A 22338-nucleotide genomic window follows, 5' to 3' on the forward strand; every position below is an offset into this window, starting at 1 on the left:
TTCACAGCCCTAATGTCCTCCTTTCACCAACAGCTTATATTAAAATGACTAATTAAAAGTGGAATTTACCTTTTATGTTAGCTTTGTTTCACCATCTTGTCTGTGCCCCTAACCTCCTCCTTAGTGAATGTGAGTAAACTGTGCAGAAGACAAATAAAGAGTGGTATTATCTGGTTATAAATATTATAACCTGCATTAATTTGTGGACAAACACTTGTAGCTGTGATGCACATACCTTTAATTTATTTGAGATACAACGAGAAAAAAACATTCAGTATACAAGTTGTCAAGATATTTTATCTTTTGATTGACATGAGGTTCTTTACATCCAACCATCTTCACTTCTCAACACTTAATCAATTTCACCACCAAAATCAAAATCAAAAAAATCAAATGCACAACAACACAGATATTATAACAGAGTTTCTCAACCTTGTTTTTAATCAGAAAGGGGTCATAACCAATTTTCAGTACTGATACATTGAATTCTGTTTAGATCTTTAGATCCTCCAACTGCACTTTAAATGTGTATATTTAAATTGACATGACAACTTGAAAACTAATAGCTGTAGAATTTGGGGACCAGGAAAGGTTGAGACATTCTGATTCATAATCATAAACAAGCTAAATAGCATGCAAGAACTTTAAAACATTACAACATAACTACATAATTACCATTAAGCATATAGACTCTAAAGGAACTAACGCACAACCTAAATCTTATATATTTGTATGCTTAGCATTTCAGATGATGTGTGATGCCCTTTTATTTAGATGTCATGTTTTAGCTAACACTAGCTGCACATTCATGTTAGCTTGTTACAACCCACAAGCTTCATTGTAAATACCCTTTGAAAACTTTAAAACTAGGTTACATCAAATAGGAGGGAAAGGTTGTATGAACAAATGAATAGCCTCTAGTGGAGCACTGGTAAAAAGATAACATCATAACATCTGTAGAACTACTGTATGTCTAATAAAGTGATTTTTTTAAAAGAAAACACTGAACTCAGTCTGAGCTGCTCAGGATTTTTAAACGGATTTTGAGACGGAGCTTTCATAACTTTTTTTGTGTGACCCTTTGCATTTCCTTCAATGAAAAAACTCAGTGTCCATGCCTTGTGTTGCCCATAGTTATCTATGATTATGTGTAATTTGATATAAATAGGGATCCAAATGCAGGTTTAAAAAGGTTTTTGCAACATTGTCTTTTATTAAAATGATAAGCTACATTTAGAGGTTTGTGGTTAGAGGTTTGTACTCTCTGTGTTTTCTAGTTTGAAATGTGATTTTTTTTCTTTTTTTTGTTTTACACCTGAAGCTACATCTGCAGGATTCATGAAGGATTCATGTAAAATCAGTACAAACATCACAGTTTGTTTCCCCACCTTCTTGGATCTGGAGTTCATGTTGGAGAGATTGGCAGAGTTCAGCAGGAGGGTTGGACAGGATGTTAAATCTGATCCTCTACTCAGGCAAAGTATGCATAGAGAAAAATGTTAATGCTGACCACCAGGATCGCATTGACACAGCAGAACCTGGACCAGAACACACTCTCTTTAACATTTTGAACTCTGGGAGTTGGAGTCTCCTCTGATCGCCGCGCTGCTGAGATACACAATCCTGTCCCCCGACCGCATGTCACCCGCCGTGTTGGCTCAGAGCCTGCAACAACGCGCACACACACACACACACACACACACACACACACACACACACACATACTGCTGTAGTTATTGTTTAATTAACTTCATGTGTCAGCTCTGTGTGTGTGTGTGTGTGTGTGTGTGTGTTGTGATTATCACATGATGGCTGGTTTTATTCCAAGTGGTGTGCATATTCAGACTCTTACCCTGGGAGCTACGGTGGCTGACAGAGGACACTTTCTGTAGAGGAATTTCTCTTGGTGGCTCTTCAGTCAGAGTCCACCAGGTCAGGTTACACAACTAGGAGAGTATAAAATGGAAATGTGAGAACATTGAGACCCCCGTTTTCATTCTTTATGCTAAGCTAAGCTAACTAGCTGCTGCTGTAGCTTAATATTTAACAGGCATGTGATATCAATCTTCTCATCTAACTCTCGGCAAGAAAGCAAATAAGCGCATTTCCCAAAACGTTGAACTATTCCATTAATGTTATACTGTATTTATTCATTACCAGGGTGGAGGGCGGTGTTTTCACATGTTACATCACGCCAATCTGAAGTGTAACTCAGTTTTATTTGTGATTTGAGTTTATTATTGACGTTCATTCTTAATAATAATTCTTCATCTTAGATAACACAGAGGCATCACAGTAAGCATGGATTCTATTTATGCAACAAAACCTAAATCACATATCTATTAGTACTGTAGATTTTCTGCATTGTTAATGGATATAAAGTACTGTCAAACATTGTGATTAGTTTTGTGTGTACAGGGGAGGTTAAACCAATCTGCCTGTTTTCTAGTTTTGCAGGACACAAAGCAGGTCTGCACACATTCTCTTGAAATGTGCTATGATATCAGAAAGGCTGCTGTTTGCATTTTGAGTTCACACACAGGCCAGAATAACGTCAAATGTAACAAATGGGTCACTTTGGGCTTTAGCAAGACTTAAAATATGAATTATTGAGTTTTTTTTTTTTTTTTATTGTGAGCAACAATAGTTCTTTTGCTCTTTGGTTGATTGTTGATCTTAAGGATTTAGATAGGCATGTTCTCTTTGACTGTCTTGCAACATGGAGGCAAACCTTCAGATAAAACCTGTTCCTTTACCTCAGAGTCAAATCCTTTTCATTTTTAACAGATAACAATACAGGTGTACCAACCTGTGCCAATGCATATGTATTACTTCCCTAATGATTCTGTTATTTACTGTATCTGTGTGTACACACCTGTTCGTGGCTGGGCGGCGCTGTGAGCAGTGATACTATAGCAACCACGATAGCAGTGAGCCCACAGAGGAGAATGGCGAAGTGGAGGTAGTGGACGCCTCGCAGGACTGCAGGTGCCAAGTCCTCGACTCCACATCTGGGAGGCGGGAAGACAAACTCCAGTGCCATCCTACACACACCCACCGCCAAACCCACCATCAGGCCCCAGAACGCACCCTGAACACACACAAACACACATAAACACATTTACACACATTTCATTACATGCCTTCCTGAGTTGATATCCTTCCGTTAAAAGCATCAGCGTGTTGGGTGTGTTCAAGATTGTAACGCTCTCACTTTCCCACAATGATAATCCGTCATTGTCTTGTCACTTAAGTACACACACATGCAGTGACACAAATAAGTCTCTGTCTCCGTCTCCGTCTCCGTCTCTGTTCAGCCTTCAGCAAAAAATGTGATCTGTGCGGTTGAACTTAACACACATGAAAATAATCACCCTGTCACAGCACGCAAACATCTGCACCTCTGTTTTACTGCTAATTGTATTTTCTCACTTTTCCTCTTCTCTCCGTTCCCATTCCTCACACTCTTTACTCCAACTTTACTATTTCTCTTTCTTTCTGATGTGAAAGTACTACATGTGGAAAAAATTACATTAACTGTTATTTTGTTGTTACATTGACAACTGTTTTTCAGCTTGTAGTTCATATAAATAGTTCATATAAATCTTAAAACATCAAACATATATATATATATATATATATATATATACACATATATATATATATATATATATATATATATATATACACACATATATATATATAGTTTTTGGGATTAAAATCCTAAAATGTGTAATTCTAGGATTCATAAAAGGGAGATAGAAACAAATATATCATAAGACACTGCATGTGCTAGATGACACTAATTGCAGAGTTAATTGGTATTTTTCCAAGTTACAGTTGCCTCTCTAGTTCAAAGACTACACACGTCATGTCCCCATTTAAATACTGTAGGTCTGTATTGTTTGCTCTCTGTATTAAACTTGTCAGCGTGTGTCACATCCTGTGCGGTAACATGTGCTCTTTGACCCAATGAGTCAACACCATTCAGATTCTTACAGCGATATGCTCACTGTGTTTGAATAAAACGTTGTTTGTAACAGTGCTATTGACCATTTTCAACAACTTTATAATCCCTCCAGTAAGCATGGATTTTGCAGGTCTAAAGACGTCTAGAGTCGACGTACTATATATATTTAAACTATGCTAAATTTGGTGTGTAAATGTGAACGTTTTTAGACATCTAGGTTACCTTTAAGCTGTGTTTAAACCCACAGTCTATGGTTAATGGATCATTAAAGCCACAATTCATCCAAAGGGAAACATTAATGTCTGTGCCAGGTTTTATGGTTTACATAATTCTTCCAATAGTTGTTGAGACAGTTCAATAAAAACTAGAAATGTCAACCTGATGGTGGGGCTAGCTACAAAATACTGTATGTATGGCAATCTATCCAGTAGTTTTGAGATATTTCAGTCTGGACCAAAGTGGTGGAACAGACCGACAGACTGCATTGCCATATAGCAGCTAGCCTGGCTAAAAACAATTTTATGCAACAGAGGTGTTTATTTAATCGGCAAATTGCTGACTCATTGTTAGCTGCGCTGTTGCGAAACCCATGTTGCAAACCTATGCAAGTTCATTGTAAACACATTGTAATAAAGTAAACTAAAATAAACTCTTTGTAGTGTCATTCAGAGTTTAAAAAGATGATATTTACATTACAATAAAGGAGAAAAACCCATTCATTCTGAAAATCTTGAGAAAGTCCTCTTTATTTTAGTAGTTAAAAGCGTGTCCACAGAGAGCAGACACACCCAGGACTTGCTCTATTAAAACAGGGATTTCATTTGAACTATCCAGTGGACTGGTCTTTACTTGCAGTTGAACAATGTTTAAAAAAAAGCTCTGGGTCAATACCCATTTTACTACAGCGGTATTCTTTTACCTCTCTCTGTTAATCTTTATCTTCTAACAATCACATTTTCTCTCACTTTCACTCTGTTATCAGTCAATCACTTTCATTTATTCAAGTGAAAGAGCAACAGGTTCATGCTGGTTCCTACTGAGGAAATAAAAAAATACAATACACATCATAAAATGAGTGAGTAACACAAAGACATTCATGTACATGGGCTCCACACCAAGCAGCGAGGGGGTGTTGGCAGCTGGATCCAATGTGAGGCTAATAAAACCACCAGAAAGGACACAGAGTGCCAGAAAGCCTCAAAACTCCAGTATGTTCTCATGAATAGTTTGGTTTCCAGAATGGAGTGAACTTTGAATTATGTTTGGGTGTGTTTACAACAAGACTTATCTCTGTTTCACGTATGTGTTAAAAAAGTAAAATCTCTTTGAAGCAGCCCAAAAAAGGTTGTAGAATGAGATTTAATTGTGTTTATTTGTATCATATAATACTCGTGTACTTGTTTGTTTCTGACTGTAAGTAGTGCTGCAATGATTAGTCGATAATTGGATTACCCTACTGACAGAAACTGATTGATTATCAAATTCTGTCAATGTTGTTTAAGTCATTTATTGAAGCAAAAATGCCAAACAATCACTGGTTCCAGCTTCACAAATATGAGGAGTTGCTTTTTCCTTTTTTTGTGTCAGTGTGGATTAATTATATTTTAGGTTTTGGACTGTTGATCATCGAAATAAGCAATTTAAAGATGTCCCATTGTACTGTGGCAACTTTTGGTGGGCAAAAAAACTGTTGATAGATCAATCAAAAAAATTTAAATAACTTGTGTGGGCAATGCTATGGGCTGTGGCTCTAGCGGTAGAGCGGTCGTCTACCAATTATGAAGGTTGGTGGCTTGATCCTTGGACCTGCAATACCATCTCGAAGTGTAATTGGTCAAGACACTGAACCCCGAATTGCTCCCGATGCTGCGTCATCGGAGTGTGAACGTGTATGAATGTTTATCTGAATGTTTATCTGATGAGCAGATGGCACCTTATATGGCAGCCTCGGCCACAGTGTATGAATGTGTGTGAATGGTTAATGGTTCCTGTACTCTGTAAAAGTGCAATATAAATACAGTCCATTTATATTTACATGTTACCTGCTCATTGGTCCTCTTCCAGAAGATAGCCAGGGTGAAGACAGCAGTGACGGGTGGAGCGAGGCAGCTCGTCACTGACTGGATGTAAACATACAGCTGGCCACTATTGGCTGACTGCAGGATGGGGATCCACACCACACTCACCACCACCAAGATCACAGTCACAATCCTGGAACAAAGCATACATCTCTTTCACTTTCTCTAAGCACTCTCTTTTTACTTTCTGGATCCTGGTATTAAAAGTTCACCCTCCACAGCATGATCAGAGTGCATATGTCAGCTGGCACCGTCCAGGGTTAAGGACAGATGCTCTCTGACCACTGGCCCTCCATCTGTGAGTGACGTACCTGCCGACCAGTAGCAGCTCTCTCTCCGAGGCCCGTTGGCGATATTTCTTCCAAATGTCCATGGTGAAGAGTGTGGAGCTGCTGTTAAAGATGGAGGTCAGCGATGACATCAGAGCAGCCATCATCACTGCTATCATAAGCCCACGCAAGCCTGTAATACATGACACAGATGAACACATGCATGCAGGTAAAAAATAGAAAGCGTATCAAAGCAGTTGACACATTTAGAAATAACAGTATTCTCACCACTTGGCATGAGTTCAATGACCAGTTTGGGAAAGGCAATGTTGGAGCATCCCACCTCAGCTCCACACACTCGCACACACTCTTCTGGATCCACACATCCTACAGTGTCTGAAATATGAAATTACAGGTCATTCACACACAGGGGTGGAATAAGTAACAAAATATACTACTCATGAAGAATTTGTGTTTCTTTGCTCTAATTTCTACTTATGAAGAGGTAAAGGATCTGGAGTAAAATACAAGCACAAAAGTAACTCATTTATTTAGCCATTAGAGTGTGTAAATTAAACTAAATCATTGGTATTCTATTCTCAGTTAAATATGGCTAATTGTTATGATTATAATTTATAAAATTACAATATTTCCCCACAAAAAACAACACAAGCTGTAGGCTGCATGTATAATTACACAAAATCCGCTGAAGTTATTGGTAACTTCACCCCTTTTTTCTTGCACAGTGAGAAAATACATGCAGGTACAAAACCCCATGCAGGTGTGTGCACAACTATAAACACTTATATGAAATACCACCCTGGCCTGTAACATAATAATGCACATTCTTTCATGGGACATCAGATTTATGGAGAGAAGTGTCCATCAGTAATTCAACTGTAATCTGCAGGCAGTGATTTCAAAAGATAACGATACAATCTCTATAAATATAATTTATTTCTTAGATAGTTCAACTATCTATTAGGTCAAAAGTGGACTCAGACCAAGGGTCACCTGTCTCTTTGGTGCATCTCTATCTACCCTAAACTTGACCTCTTAATCTAAAAATAAACGTTGATGTAGATGTTATTTCTCAAAATGTTTCATCGCTAGAAATCCAGCAGACTTTAGGCCTACAGTAACACAAGTCTAATGGCATGATTACCAAACGTTTGGCATCTGCACTGCATTACCTAAATAGGAAATTGGCCCAACTAACATTCTCCTACTTGATATGATTTTTCTTTTTCTTTTATTTTTAAAATCAGTTCAAACTAGCCGAATAGGCCTACCAGAATATGCAGGAGATAAAAAACAAACAAACACACAGCCTACCATAGTTAGTGATTACACTGTCTTTTGTAAATGTTCTGTTTTGGGAGGAAAAAACAAATTTCTCTCCCTAGCTATGTCCGGCCGGCAAAAGGGTGGAGTTAACAGCCTCTCTTTCCTAACCAACTACCGGACACTCCGCCTTTTTGCCCTCCGGTGACAGAGCTTCCGTTGCCGAATTCCAGGGGCAAGCACATACCGGCAACTCCACACTGCACGCTGGACCTCGATGAACTTTCTGTCTGCACGAACGTTTTGGAAAATACGGAAAGACAAACCGACGTGGACTCGGAACCAGTGAAAATTGAGACACGTACGCGCCACGTTAGTGATTTATTAACTACTTCTGGCTTTTTTTGTTTTCGGGGAACTCAACAGTTAACCATTTTTTGGTGCTTTAAACAGCTGTGAACTGGCGGTCAGACGCTTCAACAACAAAAAAAGAAGAAAAGTGACTCGTCAGCGCAACAGTTAGCTTGAGTCACCAACAGTTTCAACACTTATAAAGGAGGATTAATGACTTTTTTCTCTATCTCAAGTACGTGTTCCGCTTATTGGTTTGACTCACTGGTAGACACCAGACACACACACACACACACACACACACACACACATAACATTCATCATCCCACACAGTGCCCGCCTCCATGTCTGCCGGGCCCCGAGGCTGGAGCTGCTGAACCGGGCCGCAGCTGGATTACCCCAGACCCTTTCAGGTGAAAGGCGTGGCGCTGGGCGGGGGTGCTTTAACGCTCAACACCTGAGCGCGCGCGCGTGTGTGTGTGTGTGTGTGTATGTATGTGTGTGTGTGTGTGTGAGAGAGCTGAGAGTCTGCATTGAGGAACTGTTCTAGCGGTTTATTATTTCCCTCAGATGAAAATCTTATTTGTTAGGGATCTGTTTATCACATCACGGACCCAGGTCACGCTGACACGTTATGGACCGTAATGACAGATTCGAGGTTTGACCGATCGAGTGGAAACAAACTGGGTCAGAGTGGTTTCGGTACTTAACTATTTATTGACCGGTGGATAATATATCGAGGTCATGGCGTTGTCTCAGATCCAGTGTCTGGACAACCACCACGTCAACTGGCGCGTGAGCGAGGGCAAACCGGAGTTTTTCTACAGTGAGGACCAACGGCTGGCGCTCGAGGCTCTAGTCACCGAGGGCCGCGATGCATTCACGCAGTACATCCAGGAGAGTGGCGTCCGGGATTTCCTCTCGGAACCGGAGCTGGAGCGGATTGCACGCACAGCGGAGGACTACCGGCCTGGGCACGAACATCATCAGAAGCCAGAGACCCCAGGGCCGGGGAACCTCACCCCGGGGTCCGGGGAGTTTTGGGGAGACGGTGAGGTGTCGCTCCAGTATTGGCCAGATCGCTCGGAAGCCTCAGTGGCGGAGCTGGACCTCGGCTGGCCCGATGCCATTTCATACCGTGGGGTCACGCGCGTGACCGTGTACACCCAACCTCCAACCGAAGGGCACACGCACATCAAGGAGGTGGTGCGCAAGACCATTGCATCAGCGCAGAGGGTAGGTAGTGAAGAAGAAGATGATGATGATGATGATGATGATGATGATGCATTGTGTTATAAATAATGCAGGGATTAATGAAGTTCAGGGGACCTCCACCTGATCAGAAAAACCTCAAAGTTTAAGTTAAAAGAAAACGAAAAAAAATACTTAACACAAAATAATGCAGCAAAAGTTAACACCCCTGTAGGCCTATTAAATAGCCTGCTCTCATTGTGTAACTTACACTTTTTTTGGCACTGTGTCAAAGAGGCGTTGATTCAAGGTTTTTTTTGTTTTGTTTTTAAGATTACACTTGTGTTGTTGAATAGGATTTCATTATAATGGAATGTTCTTCCATGTATATGTAGCATGTGGTGGACAAATCAAATGAATTAAATGTAATATACAATCAATTACAAAAACACCACTGCAAATGTACCACAGCACTGAGTCAACATACAAACAACTACAGTAATAGTCTCAACCAAAAAAATGAAGTACGGTTATATTTATTGCAGTGCTATTGAATGCACCACAATACATCATGGTTTGTTATTAGTTTTCTGGTTGGTCAGTGTATAATGCAGTTTACTACCACGAGACTAAACTGCAAAGCGGTGTTTGTCTGACACAGAAAGAGAAGAAGTTTATAAGCTTCACAAAGGCATCGCAGAGCTGTTATAGCTGAAATGGTTAGTTGATTAATTGACTGGTAGATCGAGAGGCAACAAATCTGTAACTATTTTGATAATGTTTTAGTCATTTCTCACTCAAAAACACCAACCGTTCTGTAGTTACAGCGATGTCAGGTTTAGCAGTTTTCTCTGTCGTATGATAGTAGACCGCATGTATTTGGGTTAGGAACTGTTGATTGATTAATCGAGAAAACAATTGGCAGGCAGATTAATTAATAATGAAAATAATCGTTAGTTGCAGCCCTAAATTGAATTGTGTTTACATTGTTTTATGTTAAATCACTGTCAGATTAAGAATGATTGTTTTGATTAGAGGTTTGACTTCCTTTGTTGTTTTCTCCACAAACACTGCTGACAGCATTGCAGTTGTGCACAAGGCTAAATCATATCTACTAAAAATGATCTGACATGGGTTTCTTTGGACTGAATTTAATCCAGTGTCTCCCTAATTTACACCTCATTATTTGCCTCTGTCTTGTCTTACAAACCTTCTTCTGACACACTCACACAACAAAGTTTTAATAAAACAAGTCTGATCTTGACACGCCGGTGGAAAAAAAAATGCTCTGACATCAGTGAATAGGTTACATGCCAGAACCCACATACATAACCTTTACCTCTCACATACATGAATTCTGGCACATGCACATATAAAAGCCTAGATGTGCCTTATGGCAACAAAAGACTTTAATGAATTAGACCCAGTTCCAGAGTGAAATACTTTCTCCTTGCTTGGAAGGCACTACGCCAACAACTTTTTCCAAAGCTGCTGTTCAGCTGAACTCAGCTTACAACAAACTGCTCCCTATGTAGGGGTTGTGTAGTATTTGCTACTTTCTACTGCTTTATATTACAATTTATCTTCTTTTACCTTCTACTTTTTCTAACTTTTGCTATAGGCTTGACAAGACCATGTTTCATCCTTCAAGTATAATGACAATAAAGTTGATTTGAAATTTTATGGTAACATATTCTAACCTCAAGGTTCACTAACTAGCTTTTTTTCCAGAGCTATTTTCTTGACCATCTTATTCCCTATTCCCTTCTTTTGGACCGAACTCTGCCTAGTTTTAAAAATTAAACTGGGTCAGGTGAAGAATGAATAGACAGTGCTGTGTGAAGAATACCATGCTGTCACTAGTATTGTGTTGAGCCCACACTGTCCAGACACTTCACACTCGGTCACCACTCTGCAAAGCAATCTTTCTTTCTTGCAGCCTCTTAATGGAACATCTGTGGTCCGATATTCTTTGTCTTTGAGGGTTTAATTGACTTTTTAGATGCAGTTTTCACAAGTGCCCAGCTTCCTTTTATGATTTAATGGGTGTAATATTGTTAAATCGAACCCTCCCTCGCAGACCAGGAAACACTAACGCCTTTAATGATTTCCTCTGTGTGTTTTCTTTGTGTGTGTGTGCGCGCTTGTGTGCATGCGTGTAGGTGATAGCCGTGGTGATGGATGTGTTTACAGACGTCGATATCTTTCGGGACCTGCTGGATGCTGCCTACAAACGCAAAGTCCCTGTATACATAATCATTGACACGGCTGCAGTCCCCTGCTTTCTTTCCATGTGTGGCAGAGCTGATATGCACCGTGGACACCTAAAGGTATGCATACAGACACACACACACACACACACACACCCAGATGATGTTTTGATAAGCTGGGAGATGAGCTAGTTGAATAGATGGCTACTCTTGATAACTATATAATTAATAGAAAACTGTATATGTTTAAACATTTCAAATAAAATGTGTTTCATTTAAGACACATTTTCAATAATACGTATATTGCGATATTTGAAAGAAGGGCTCATGATTGAGGTGCATGCACCAGCTAGTTGTTTTGCCATAGGGTGAATTTCTTTGGTATTCTTTGCCTCTCTGAGAGTAACTGGTCTAGGCAGTAAAAGGAAATGTTTTAATGAGGGGTTTTCTAAATGCTTTGGACCGGGAAAACACTGAGCACATTCCTGTCTCTCATGCCATTAGACAATTAGATAAACCATGCACACTCTCACTTTACTCTTTGTAACCTGTTTCTCTTTCATTTCTCCTTCTTCCTTCCCCATAGCTTCCACCGCCTGACCTCTCCTCTCTTTCAACCTATTTCTTATCTGCCATCTCTGCTGTAATCATGGGCATTTGCAACTCCTGTGCTTAGTGTCCCCTGTGAGATTTCGCACAGAACATTTACTCACGAGGTAATGCTCGGCCAGGAACCACACCCTTATCACAGGGCTAAAGACAAACATCGCAGGGTGTGTCATACAAGCATGTACATACATAGATACAGTCTGTGCTCTAACCTGTAGAGTCAGCCAGCACAAAAGCATTGTGGTGTTAATAGAGAGGAACTGTTCTGGAGCAACAAGAAAACTCATTCTTTTTGGTCTCCCTAATCTCTTGTGGCTTCTATTTCCCTTTTATTCACCAAAATCCTTCCTCCCATCAACACTAAATCCCCAAGAGCCTCTCTTTACATACCATTTACCCTGTGTGTGTGTGTGTGTGTGTGTGTGTGTGTGTGTGTGTGTGTGTGTGTGTGTGTGTGTGTGTGTGTGTGTGTGTGTGTGTGTGTGTGTGTGTGTGTGTGTGTGTGTGTGTGTGTGTGTGTGTGTATATATATATAGAATCTGCGCGTACGCTGCTGTGGAGGTGTGGAGTTCTTCACACGGACAGCACAGAAGGTGCGTGGAGCACTGAGCCAGAAGTTCCTCCTGGTAGATGGAGACAAAGCTATCTCTGGTTCATATAGGTGAGCAGTGTACTACACACTATGTTGCGAGTGTGCGTGAACTCTGCGCACTTCTGCGTATCGTTTATTTGTGTATTTAAAGCTACTCTAATCAATATTTTAATTTGCTATGTGACGTGTGAAAGGGGTCACACGAAGAGACAAACCTACGTAGAATAGTCACCGGACTCTGCAGTTCCACATTCTCTACAGAGGGTTTTGTATATTTTAGCTTATTGTTTTGGATTGTTTGGCTCACAACTTTACTGTTTTGGTTCCGCTCTCAGCTAGTTTCACCCAGTTTCCCGCAGCAGCAGGCACACTCCCTGCCCAGCGCCAAACAGCAGACAGCTAAAGTTAGCAGCAGGGAGAAATGTGTTGTGTAGCCAGAAACACCACTCCAAATGAATGCCAATATGCTCCATGTCTGCTGGATGTGTAAATAAGCAACTGTCAGCTGACTCGCTCATCATAACAACTGGAACACTGAGATGAAAAGGCTGACATTGTTGCATTGTTGCAGCATGCAGACTTTTATCTGCCAGTGCCAATTTTTGTCAACTATAGGCAGATCATCCACAACTATAAACGTTCACTTCAACACACACATACATTTAGTTTTGTCACTGTCATCTATAGTTACATATTTACCAATACATATTGAAGGGAAGAGGGAAATCATGAGAAGAGCATAATGTGATGCATGACCACTGGTGTAATGATTAAGATAAAATAAGAAGCCTTTTGTCACTATTTTACAATGAATACAACTCAATTACATGTGCCCCTCCCAACGCTGCTTAAAATAAAACTATAGTGCTCACATCCATATATAACTTAAGACAAACAACAACATTCATTCGACATTCATCATATCATTAAATAAGTACAGGTAATTGAGATAATAAATATATTGCACAGATCAATCTAATGGATTGTAAAAACACTAATAAGAAATGTTAATATGGGGGCAGAGATGTTATGTGTGTAGATTTAGAGTCTGGATGGCGTTTGGAAAGAAACTGTTCATTAGTCTGGTGGTTTGTGTTCTGATGGACCTGTAGTGTCTCCCTGAGGGCAGGAGATCAAAGAAATGGTGGCCAGGGTCAGAACTGTCTTTAACAATGTATTTGTGCTCTGGAAAGGTAGCGGGTGTGTGCAATATCCTGAAGTGAGGGGAGAGGACAGCCGATGATTTTCTATGCGGTGTTGATGACCCTCTGCGGTGCTCAATTAGGATTAAACCATAAACTATGCTTTTTCAGTAAGAGTTATGACATAGAAGAAGTCTGAGCACCCGCCAGATAAGCACATTAATAGGGGAGTCACCGAATTTATGTTTCCATGTCTGTGTTATTCCAGCTTCACCTGGACCTCATCTCGTTTGGACCGTAACCTCATCACTGTGATCACAGGACAGGCGGTGGAGACCTTCGACCTGCAGTTTCATGATCTTTACCTCGGGTCCAGAGGTGTGTCTCTCAACCACGTCCCCATGGTAGATGAACCAATCCCTGACCCGATCCCTCATGCGGCTCCTGCGCCGGTGTCAGCTGCTGTTGCTCGAAAGCTCATCAATCCCAAATACGCCCTTGTTGCCGCGGGAACCCACACAAGTCCGACTCCTTCTGACCAGAATTCAAGCAACAAGAACTCCCAGAATCCCACTCAGCTAAAGATTACCAAAGGACGTCTTAAGCATGTCATCGAAGAGCCACCCTTACATCCAGGATTAGCCCATCTGGAGAAAGTATACCTGGTCAAGTACCTACCCACCTGGCCAGAGCCAGACCCACCAAGCGACGTGATTGGCTTCATCAACATCAGGGATGAAAAGCGAGCTAATCAGGTTCACTTACAGAGGTCGGAGAGGTTTGAGACCAGCCAGGCTATACGCTTTAGCGCACCACTAACGCTAGTTCAACCACAGATTGAGGAAACTGCTTCAGTTCGGGATGCAAACGCTGCAGGAGCAGCAGAAAATCTCTCTGGGAATACAACAGCAGAGGCCCCTACTCCTGCGAGTCCAACCAACCAACAGCTCGAAAAGCAAACGCACACAGCTCCGAATAAAGACCAAACTGATGCAACGGATTCCAGGGAGCCTCCTCAGCAGCCCAACACACCTTTAATACAAGATACACACAAACCAAATGCACCGTCACCATCCAATGTAACTGCTGATTCACAACCAACAGACCATGCTGAACAAACTCCAGAGATTCAAACTGCAGCACCTCCTGTTCCTAAACGCCGCACCCTGCAGTTAGTCATAGACTCCGCCCCCTCAGAGCAGCCTGGCCAACCACAGGTCATTTTGATGAAAACGGACCAATTGGAAAGTCTGGATGGCTTCAAAAAAAAGGGAACCCGGGAGGATCTGCCGCCAGGCCGTGGCCGCATAACATCAAAGGCTGACAGCAGGGACTCTGTCAGCACCGGCGAGGGCAGCCAAGACAGCACGAAGGTCATGTGTGACCGAGCAGCCAATGATGGTCCATCAAGCACCTCCACGGCATCAGAAGAGGAGTTTTATGAATGTCCCCAGCCAGGGCCAAGTGACCCGTTGACCAACGGAGTGACGACAGGGTCAGGGCGTGGGCATCGCCAAGGGGACGGGTTCAACATGATGGCACGCTTCTCCCAGAGCATGCTGGATCTACGGGAGCCCAGCCAGTCAGACGACAGCAATGCCCTCATCCGCGAATCACAGCAGCTCCGCAGACAAGGACACGCATCACCGCATAGGCACATAGGACAGGTATTATGTTATATAGGACAGTATTTCCAATCCTCTGGTCTTGACACAATTAGTTGATCAATAGCTTAGTCAATTGACGGATAATTCATGTCCAGAAATTAATATTTTAAGTCATTTATCAAGCAAAAAGTACACATATTTGCTCATTCCAGGTTGTCAAATGTGACGGTTTGCTGTTTTTTTTCTGTTCTGATTATAGACTGTTGTTCGCTTGCCTGGCTGGCTGTTGTGATGGCCATTTCGTACTGTTCGCTCACATTTTACAGAATAAACAATTAAGCGGTAATTTGAATTGAAATAATCAACAGATGAATTGATAATAAAAAGAAAAGTTAATTGTCGAGGTAAAATAATGAGTGAATTCATTGACTGATAATTTTAATAATCAATCAATATAAGTCTTTTTACAGGAAAACTTGCAAGTCTCAGCTTCTCAACATGTTGTTTCTCTGTTTTATATAATTGTAAATTGAATATCTTTCGGTTATGGTTTTATTAGTTGCAGCCGCAAACAACACTGACAAGTAGATATTGAGACAATGCTCGTCTTAATTTGAATTTCTTTTTAAATGATAAATGAGTAATCACCGGCAAAACAAGCGTGGAGGTCCCCAGGTATAATGTTTGACATGAACAAGTAGGCAGTTCAGTCCTACTCAGGAAAGACACACACACACACACACTGCCTTATGTTAGTTTGTTCGAGATTTATATAAATTCCACTTAAAATGGGTGTGTTTCTCCAGAAGACTCTAAACAAGCCACTACCTGCTTACAGTAAACATGTCATTCCTCAATCCAAATTAAATTAATGTGTGTGTCCGCCCACATGGGTGTGCACGCACCTGGATAGAGAGCTCGGCTGATCATGCCAGGGAGGATGATGAAGATGAAGGGGAGAATCTTCAGATAGGCAGCCAGGATAGATGCTCCTTTCACGTGACTCATGTTTTTAGCAGACAGGGACCGTTGTACAATCACCTACATAAAGAGAAACACAAATAACTATAATAGTACTAACTCAATTTATACAACACTTTTCAAAAGACAAGAATTGTATATGAAATATACACAAATATAATTAAAATAAAGTGCATTTTAACATATAACATTTAAAAGAACAAATGCTGTAAAGCACATAATAAAAACAACTTAAGAAAATGCCATTCTTAAATAATGTATTTCTAGAAGGGGTTAGGAAATATAGTCAAGAGCCTGCCCCATTTTTTAATTGACTCTAAAACACACAAGCAACTACTGAAAAGGTGCTAAAATTGGTGTTCTATACAATCTTCTATGGGATCTTTTGAGCAGCCTTGCTGTGGCATTCTGAACTAGTTGAAGCTTGAATAGGTTGTATTGACATATTGACATGTATTGCCATAACTTGTGTGGTCGCTACATCTGGTTAGATCCTCTCCGGTCATATCAGTAACGGCTCTGAACCGGAACGTGCACGCACATACCTTCGTCATCGAGCTGACCACGCCCACACACACACAGTCACACTCGAAAAACACAGGCAGGAGGTAAAATCCCCAAAATAAAAGATTTAATGGAAATAAGAGGATATTTTGGTGAAATATGTAAGCCAGTCTACATCATCTGTAGCCTCACAAATTGAAACCATGTGTAACTCTTCTGGATTGCATGATGCCATACTCATCTCTCTGCTTCCTCTCTCTGTCTAGTTGTTTCAGACCTCGAAATCTCCAGGTCGTGATGCCCGACAGAGAGGACCTAAAGTAATTATCGCCAAACCAGGAAGTTTTCACCGCCCCACCCGAGCAGCTGTCCCTGTGATTGGAGGACACCGCTACTGGCAGGGTCAAATGCTGCAGCCTAATTTGCGTGTAGAGACACGCTCCGGCCGGTCGCCACGACGCCACAGCCCGAGTTACAGGAAGACTGATCACGCCACGCCACAGCAGCCAGCCAACCAATCAGGGTTACTAGGAGTGTCTTTCTCAAAACTGAGCAATTTTAGACACTTAAGGCCACGAGGTGGAGTGCCGCAGAAGAAAGGGTCTCAAAATAACAAGGCTGACCGGTAGAACTTTGGGCCAGCACAGCTACACGAGGATGATTGTTGATACAGACATCCTGCTGAGAAAGTGGTGACTGTTCAGTGTGGAATCTATTCTGTCTCTGGCATGCGTGTCATTTCCTGTTTTTGAACCCTTAGGCTCAACATACAACAGATATATTTAATTGGGATTTTTTTGATTATGTCAACAAGAGTTGGCAGTTTGATCTGATTATATGTTTTAAGAGGTATTGTCTGTAAATGAATCACATCAACTTCAAAACCAATGCTTCATGGCTAAAAGTGTCTGACTGGAGGGTTTCAGGAGTGTCCGGGAGGGGTAATGAATTTAAGAGGCTGATACTGATACCTGGGAGGAAATAAACCCAGACTTTTTTTTTTTAGCAAGAGTTGTGCTAAGATTTCCAACAGAGGTAGGGTATTTTATGGATGATAACCAGTCAGCTATTGGTCAGCTGTGATATTCTGCCTTGCCAAATCAGGCCCTTCAGTCTTGTTAACAATCCTATGAACAAATATTGTTAATTACCTCAACTGCTTTTCTTTTTTCAGAACACTGTAAAATGTATTTTTCCATATCCAACCTACACAGATGCGGTGTATCTGTGACATGCAAGATTAGCCGATTATGTCTCGCCACTGACATTACAGTCAGGCTCTGGTGTTGATACTGTACCACTGTGATTGGTTACTGTTGGTGTTAGGATAGGGCTTCTGTGTTGATAACTGGTACAAATGCAATTTGAAACACTGATGTGGGACCAAAAGTAAATGTTGTAAATAAAAAAAATACAAATTGTTGCTGACCCAGCTCTGTTGTTGCCTCAACCAGGTCACAGTTGATTGAAGAATCATGCAGCAGTTAACATCTCAATATTTCAGGAAAGTTTATCATACTGAAAGGGAAAGTACATAACTCAAACCTACAGCATCTTCACCCAGACAACTATTCTGGAAATAATCCGGAAGAGTTGGATCATAGTGTGTTTGTGCAGTGAAGTGTTTTTAAGTATGTCTGCTTTTGCCTCAAAGACTGCAGAAAAATATAATGGTAGCTTTTAGGTTTCTCAGGGGATTTTTGAAGTGTAGAGTTTTTTTTTTTTTTTTTTCTTTTGCTGAGATTTGTGGATGCAGCCAAATTATTAGAATAGAGTGTTATATGGTATAAGTGGTATGAACAAAACCAAACAAATTATACAATGAGATTGACAGTTCAGTAGTCAAAACAATCTCACCACAAGGTCCATTTAGTTGCTCTTTCTGGAGATTTAGTACTTTACCATTCTTTCTTAGGGGGAGGACAAAGACACAGACTAAGATAATTACCAAAACTGTTTGTTGGAAACATCATATTACATTTTGCAGTAACTTCCTTCATCAACTTTGACCAAACTGCACTTTTTGAAGTTGAGTAAACACAATTTTGGGCATGCTCACTTTTTAACTGTTTAATTTACAAATAGGAAACAAACCACTGGACTCAGGTAAATCCAGTATGGCAAAGTGGTGATATTGCTGCATGCCTGTGTCCACAGATTTCAACAGTTGATGGGTCAAAAACAACCGCAAAGAAACTGGCAACATTGCCAGCTATTCAATTTATCTTTGCATGTTAGACAGTGTGCGGGAGTTTCTTTGCAACTTTTGACCTACTCGTCCCCCTCCGATGCACCCGAGATGTGCAAAGTATTTTTCACTGCCAAAACTATTAACCCTTGTATTGTCTTCCTGTCGACCATGCACTTGTTTTCCTCCTGGGTCGAAATTAACCCGGTCTGTTTTTAACTGTTTATAAAGCAAATAGTATTATCACCCAATTCTGTGTTACACCTTCTTAGCCAACTTCATACCAACTTATTACCACTAGTTTTACAATTATTTTTGGAATTCATGATCAATGGTCATGTAATGCATGTACTGTACATGACATTTTACGTCATTTTGGAGTTAAAATGAATTATTTAAACTAATAGTTAAAGTCAGAGGAACATTTGTTGATGTCACAGATGTCAAAGTTGAGTCAGGATACTATTTTGAAACTATTTTATTATTCTTAATGGCAGCACATAATCACATATGTGGTCTAGGAAGAAAAGAGATTCTATAAATTGAAATAAAATACCCAAAATTCAATTAAAGAAACCCATATTTCTGATATAGAAACTTTGAAAACGGGTGACATGAGGGTTAAAAAGAGAGCACAAAAAAAATCATTTTGTATATTTTTAATGAACAAATCATTGTCAGTGCCACCAGAAAACCTATTAAAAGATTAAATTATTAGATTCATTTTGGTAAAAAAATGTAAGGGGTTTTCCTACTTTACTTCAATTCAGTGAGGGGCAAGCCTCTAGTGGCCATTAAAGGAACTGCACTATAAGCTACATCTGCAGCAGTGGTGGTTTGTGCTGTGTGTGTGTGTGTGTGTGTGTGTGTGTGTGTGTGTGTGTGTGTGTGTGTGTGTGTGTGTGTGTGTGTGTGTGTGTGTGTGTGTGTAAATGTACCTGGTCAGTGCACCAGTACCAGGTGGCCAGTATGGTGAGCCCCAGGGTCATGCCAGGCCAGGGCAGGTCTCCAGTGACGGCGTCTCTGAACAGGTGCATGGCATCCTGACGTGGCAGGTGGCAGGTACTGTTGGGAATGATCTTACTGGGCACCGCCATGCTGTACGCACGCTCCAGGTTGCTGTAGCCACCAATTTCCTTGAAAGCTGTAGATGGGGAACACAACTCCAACTATAAAATCCTTAAAAATAACTGCAGTTGTTGTGTTTGTTTATAATTTATGATAATTGTACATACCAGTGATTGTTAGGATGATTGCTCCTATAATCATGATTAATGTCTGTAGAGTGTCGGTGTAGATGACAGCAGCAAGACCACCTGAAGGGAAGTGAGTGTGTGTTATGAGAATCTTTTCAATGTATTTAAAAAACAACAACATGAAAGTAGTTTTACAGGATGTAATTGTGTAAATGTGTATGGTTGTTTGTGTACCTGCAATAGTGTAGAGAGCAGTGACCACCAGCATGAGGACAGTGGACAGGTAGAGGTTCCATCCCAGACACACCTGAATAAACAAGGCTCCAGAGAACAGGTCAGTCTGGAGACGGAAACATAACACATCTGTCAACAATGCCAGCAAAGATTCAGTCTCATAGATGATGTTAAAGGCTGGAAAGCCGATGCAGCCAAATAGTGAATGTGATGCTCAGTCTTTGTGTGTGACTTTGTCGTACGGATATCTTTGTGAAGACGGACAACAGCAGTGAGAGGACAGCAAGGTAGGTTCTGATCCTCTCTCCTCCGAAACGACGGCCCAGGTACTCCGGCATTGTCACGATCTGAACACACACACGCATGTACGCACGCACACACGCAAACACACACACACACACACACACACACACACACACACACACACACACACACACACACACAGGTTTGTGGCACTATCTTTGTGGGGACCCGTCATTGACATAATGCATTCCCTAGCCCCTTACCCTAACCTTAACCATCACAACTAAATGCGTAACTTTAACCCTTACCCTCACCCTAACCATAACCTAATTCTAACCCTAATCCTAAAACCAAGTCTTAACCCTCAAACAGCCCTTTAACCTTGTGGGGTCCAGCATTTTGGCCCCACAAAGCTGTCCGGACCCCACAAGTATACTGGACTCCCGGTTTTTGGACCCCATGAACATAGTTAAACAAGAACACACACACACACACACACACACACACACACACACACACACACACACACACACACACACACACACACACACACACATCTTCATCAATCAATCAATCTTTATTTGTAACATTGTTTAATAATGACACAAAAGCCCTCACTGAATTGAAGTTAAGTGAAAACTTTTTTTTTTCTCAACATAGATTAGTCGACACTTCCCTTATAATTTTGTACCAACGGACACAAATAGTGTGTGTGTGGTGTTGTGTAGTGTAACACCCTGTTGGGGAATTTTCAAGGCGGGGAATGCTGGTAAGGAGAATGTCTCTTGGCAGCTAAATGTACCTGCTGAACCAGCCTTAACAAGCAGGCATGCACACATTTGTGTGTGTGTGTGTGTGTGTGTGTGTGTGTGTGTGTGTGTGTGTGTGTGTGTGTGTGTGTGTGCACAAACTAACCCCTGAGGAGATGTAGACAGGCACAAATACCCAGGCCAGAGCCAGCAACACATATGTGGCCTGAGAAAAAGAGGGAAAAAATACAGAGAGGTTTGACCAGATTGTCCACAACAGTGGCATCAGGAGATTAAGAAACCCTAGCCCTAATCTTTTGGGTCAAACTGAGGTAAAACTGAAACTTTAAGTGCTCTGCATGTGCAAGCTTTTGTTTGCAGTGTTGCTTTGACTTGAGCCTCATGTTCTGTACAACAAAAATGTAATACAGCTTGATATTAAAAAACGTTCTGCTGCTGCCCCCTGCAGCGGGCTGCCTGCAACAGCCATTGAAGGAAAGTAAAACACACACACAAATACAAACTCATTTTATGTCTTTGGTTTGGACACGTTCAAAGGTATAATTAGATGAAATAGCTATGAGTGCTGATGCCAATTGTTTTATTTTCAGATATAAAAGGGAGATTAGTTATTGTAGCTCTATGTTGTGTTTTCTTACACAAATAGTTTATGTCTAGTCATCTCTATTAATACAATACAAACCACAAAAGAAATAACATGTACATGGATTAGCAGGCTAGCTCTGCTTCATTCCAGACTACAATGCGTTGCTATTAATAGATAATTAGAATAGCATCTCATAATGTTTCGTTTATTAGACAGGTGTATGTATGTGTGTGTGTGTGTGTGTGTGTGTGTGTGTGTGTGTGTGTGTGTGTGTGTGTGTGTGTGTGTGTGTGTGTGTGTGTGTGTGTGTGTGTACACTCACATTCCATTCAA

General features: G+C 41.0%; 2 protein-coding genes across 2 annotated transcripts in view; one reads left to right on the plus strand and one right to left on the minus strand.

Annotated features, from left to right (window-relative positions):
* Positions 1-1283: 1283 nt before the first annotated feature.
* The window catches only part of slc5a10 (solute carrier family 5 member 10), a 21946-nt gene continuing 891 nt past the window's right edge, over positions 1284-22338 (minus strand). The window contains exons 3-15 of the mRNA XM_031309613.2: positions 22328-22338; positions 21565-21624; positions 20649-20753; positions 20407-20512; positions 20212-20292; positions 19915-20120; positions 16209-16344; positions 6606-6713; positions 6360-6510; positions 6013-6181; positions 2876-3091; positions 1853-1946; positions 1284-1665 (exon numbers count right to left, since the gene is read on the minus strand). The exon at positions 22328-22338 is cut by the window's right edge and continues 94 nt beyond it. Of these exons, the coding sequence (XP_031165473.1) occupies positions 1472-1665; positions 1853-1946; positions 2876-3091; positions 6013-6181; positions 6360-6510; positions 6606-6713; positions 16209-16344; positions 19915-20120; positions 20212-20292; positions 20407-20512; positions 20649-20753; positions 21565-21624; positions 22328-22338 (1637 nt within the window). The 3' untranslated portion in view covers positions 1284-1471. The remainder of the gene's footprint in view (positions 1666-1852; positions 1947-2875; positions 3092-6012; positions 6182-6359; positions 6511-6605; positions 6714-16208; positions 16345-19914; positions 20121-20211; positions 20293-20406; positions 20513-20648; positions 20754-21564; positions 21625-22327) is intronic.
* On the plus strand, positions 7806-18454 carry LOC116057217 (protein FAM83G). The gene is made up of 5 exons (XM_031309611.2): positions 7806-9188; positions 11306-11473; positions 12499-12623; positions 13965-15363; positions 17055-18454. Exons 1-5 carry the CDS (start codon positions 8697-8699, stop codon positions 17415-17417), a joined length of 2547 nt encoding a protein of 848 aa, XP_031165471.1. The 5' UTR covers positions 7806-8696; the 3' UTR covers positions 17418-18454.

The sequence above is a fragment of the Sander lucioperca genome, chromosome 4 (assembly GCF_008315115.2).
Source record: "Sander lucioperca isolate FBNREF2018 chromosome 4, SLUC_FBN_1.2, whole genome shotgun sequence".
Classification (NCBI taxonomy): Eukaryota; Metazoa; Chordata; class Actinopteri; order Perciformes; family Percidae; genus Sander; species Sander lucioperca.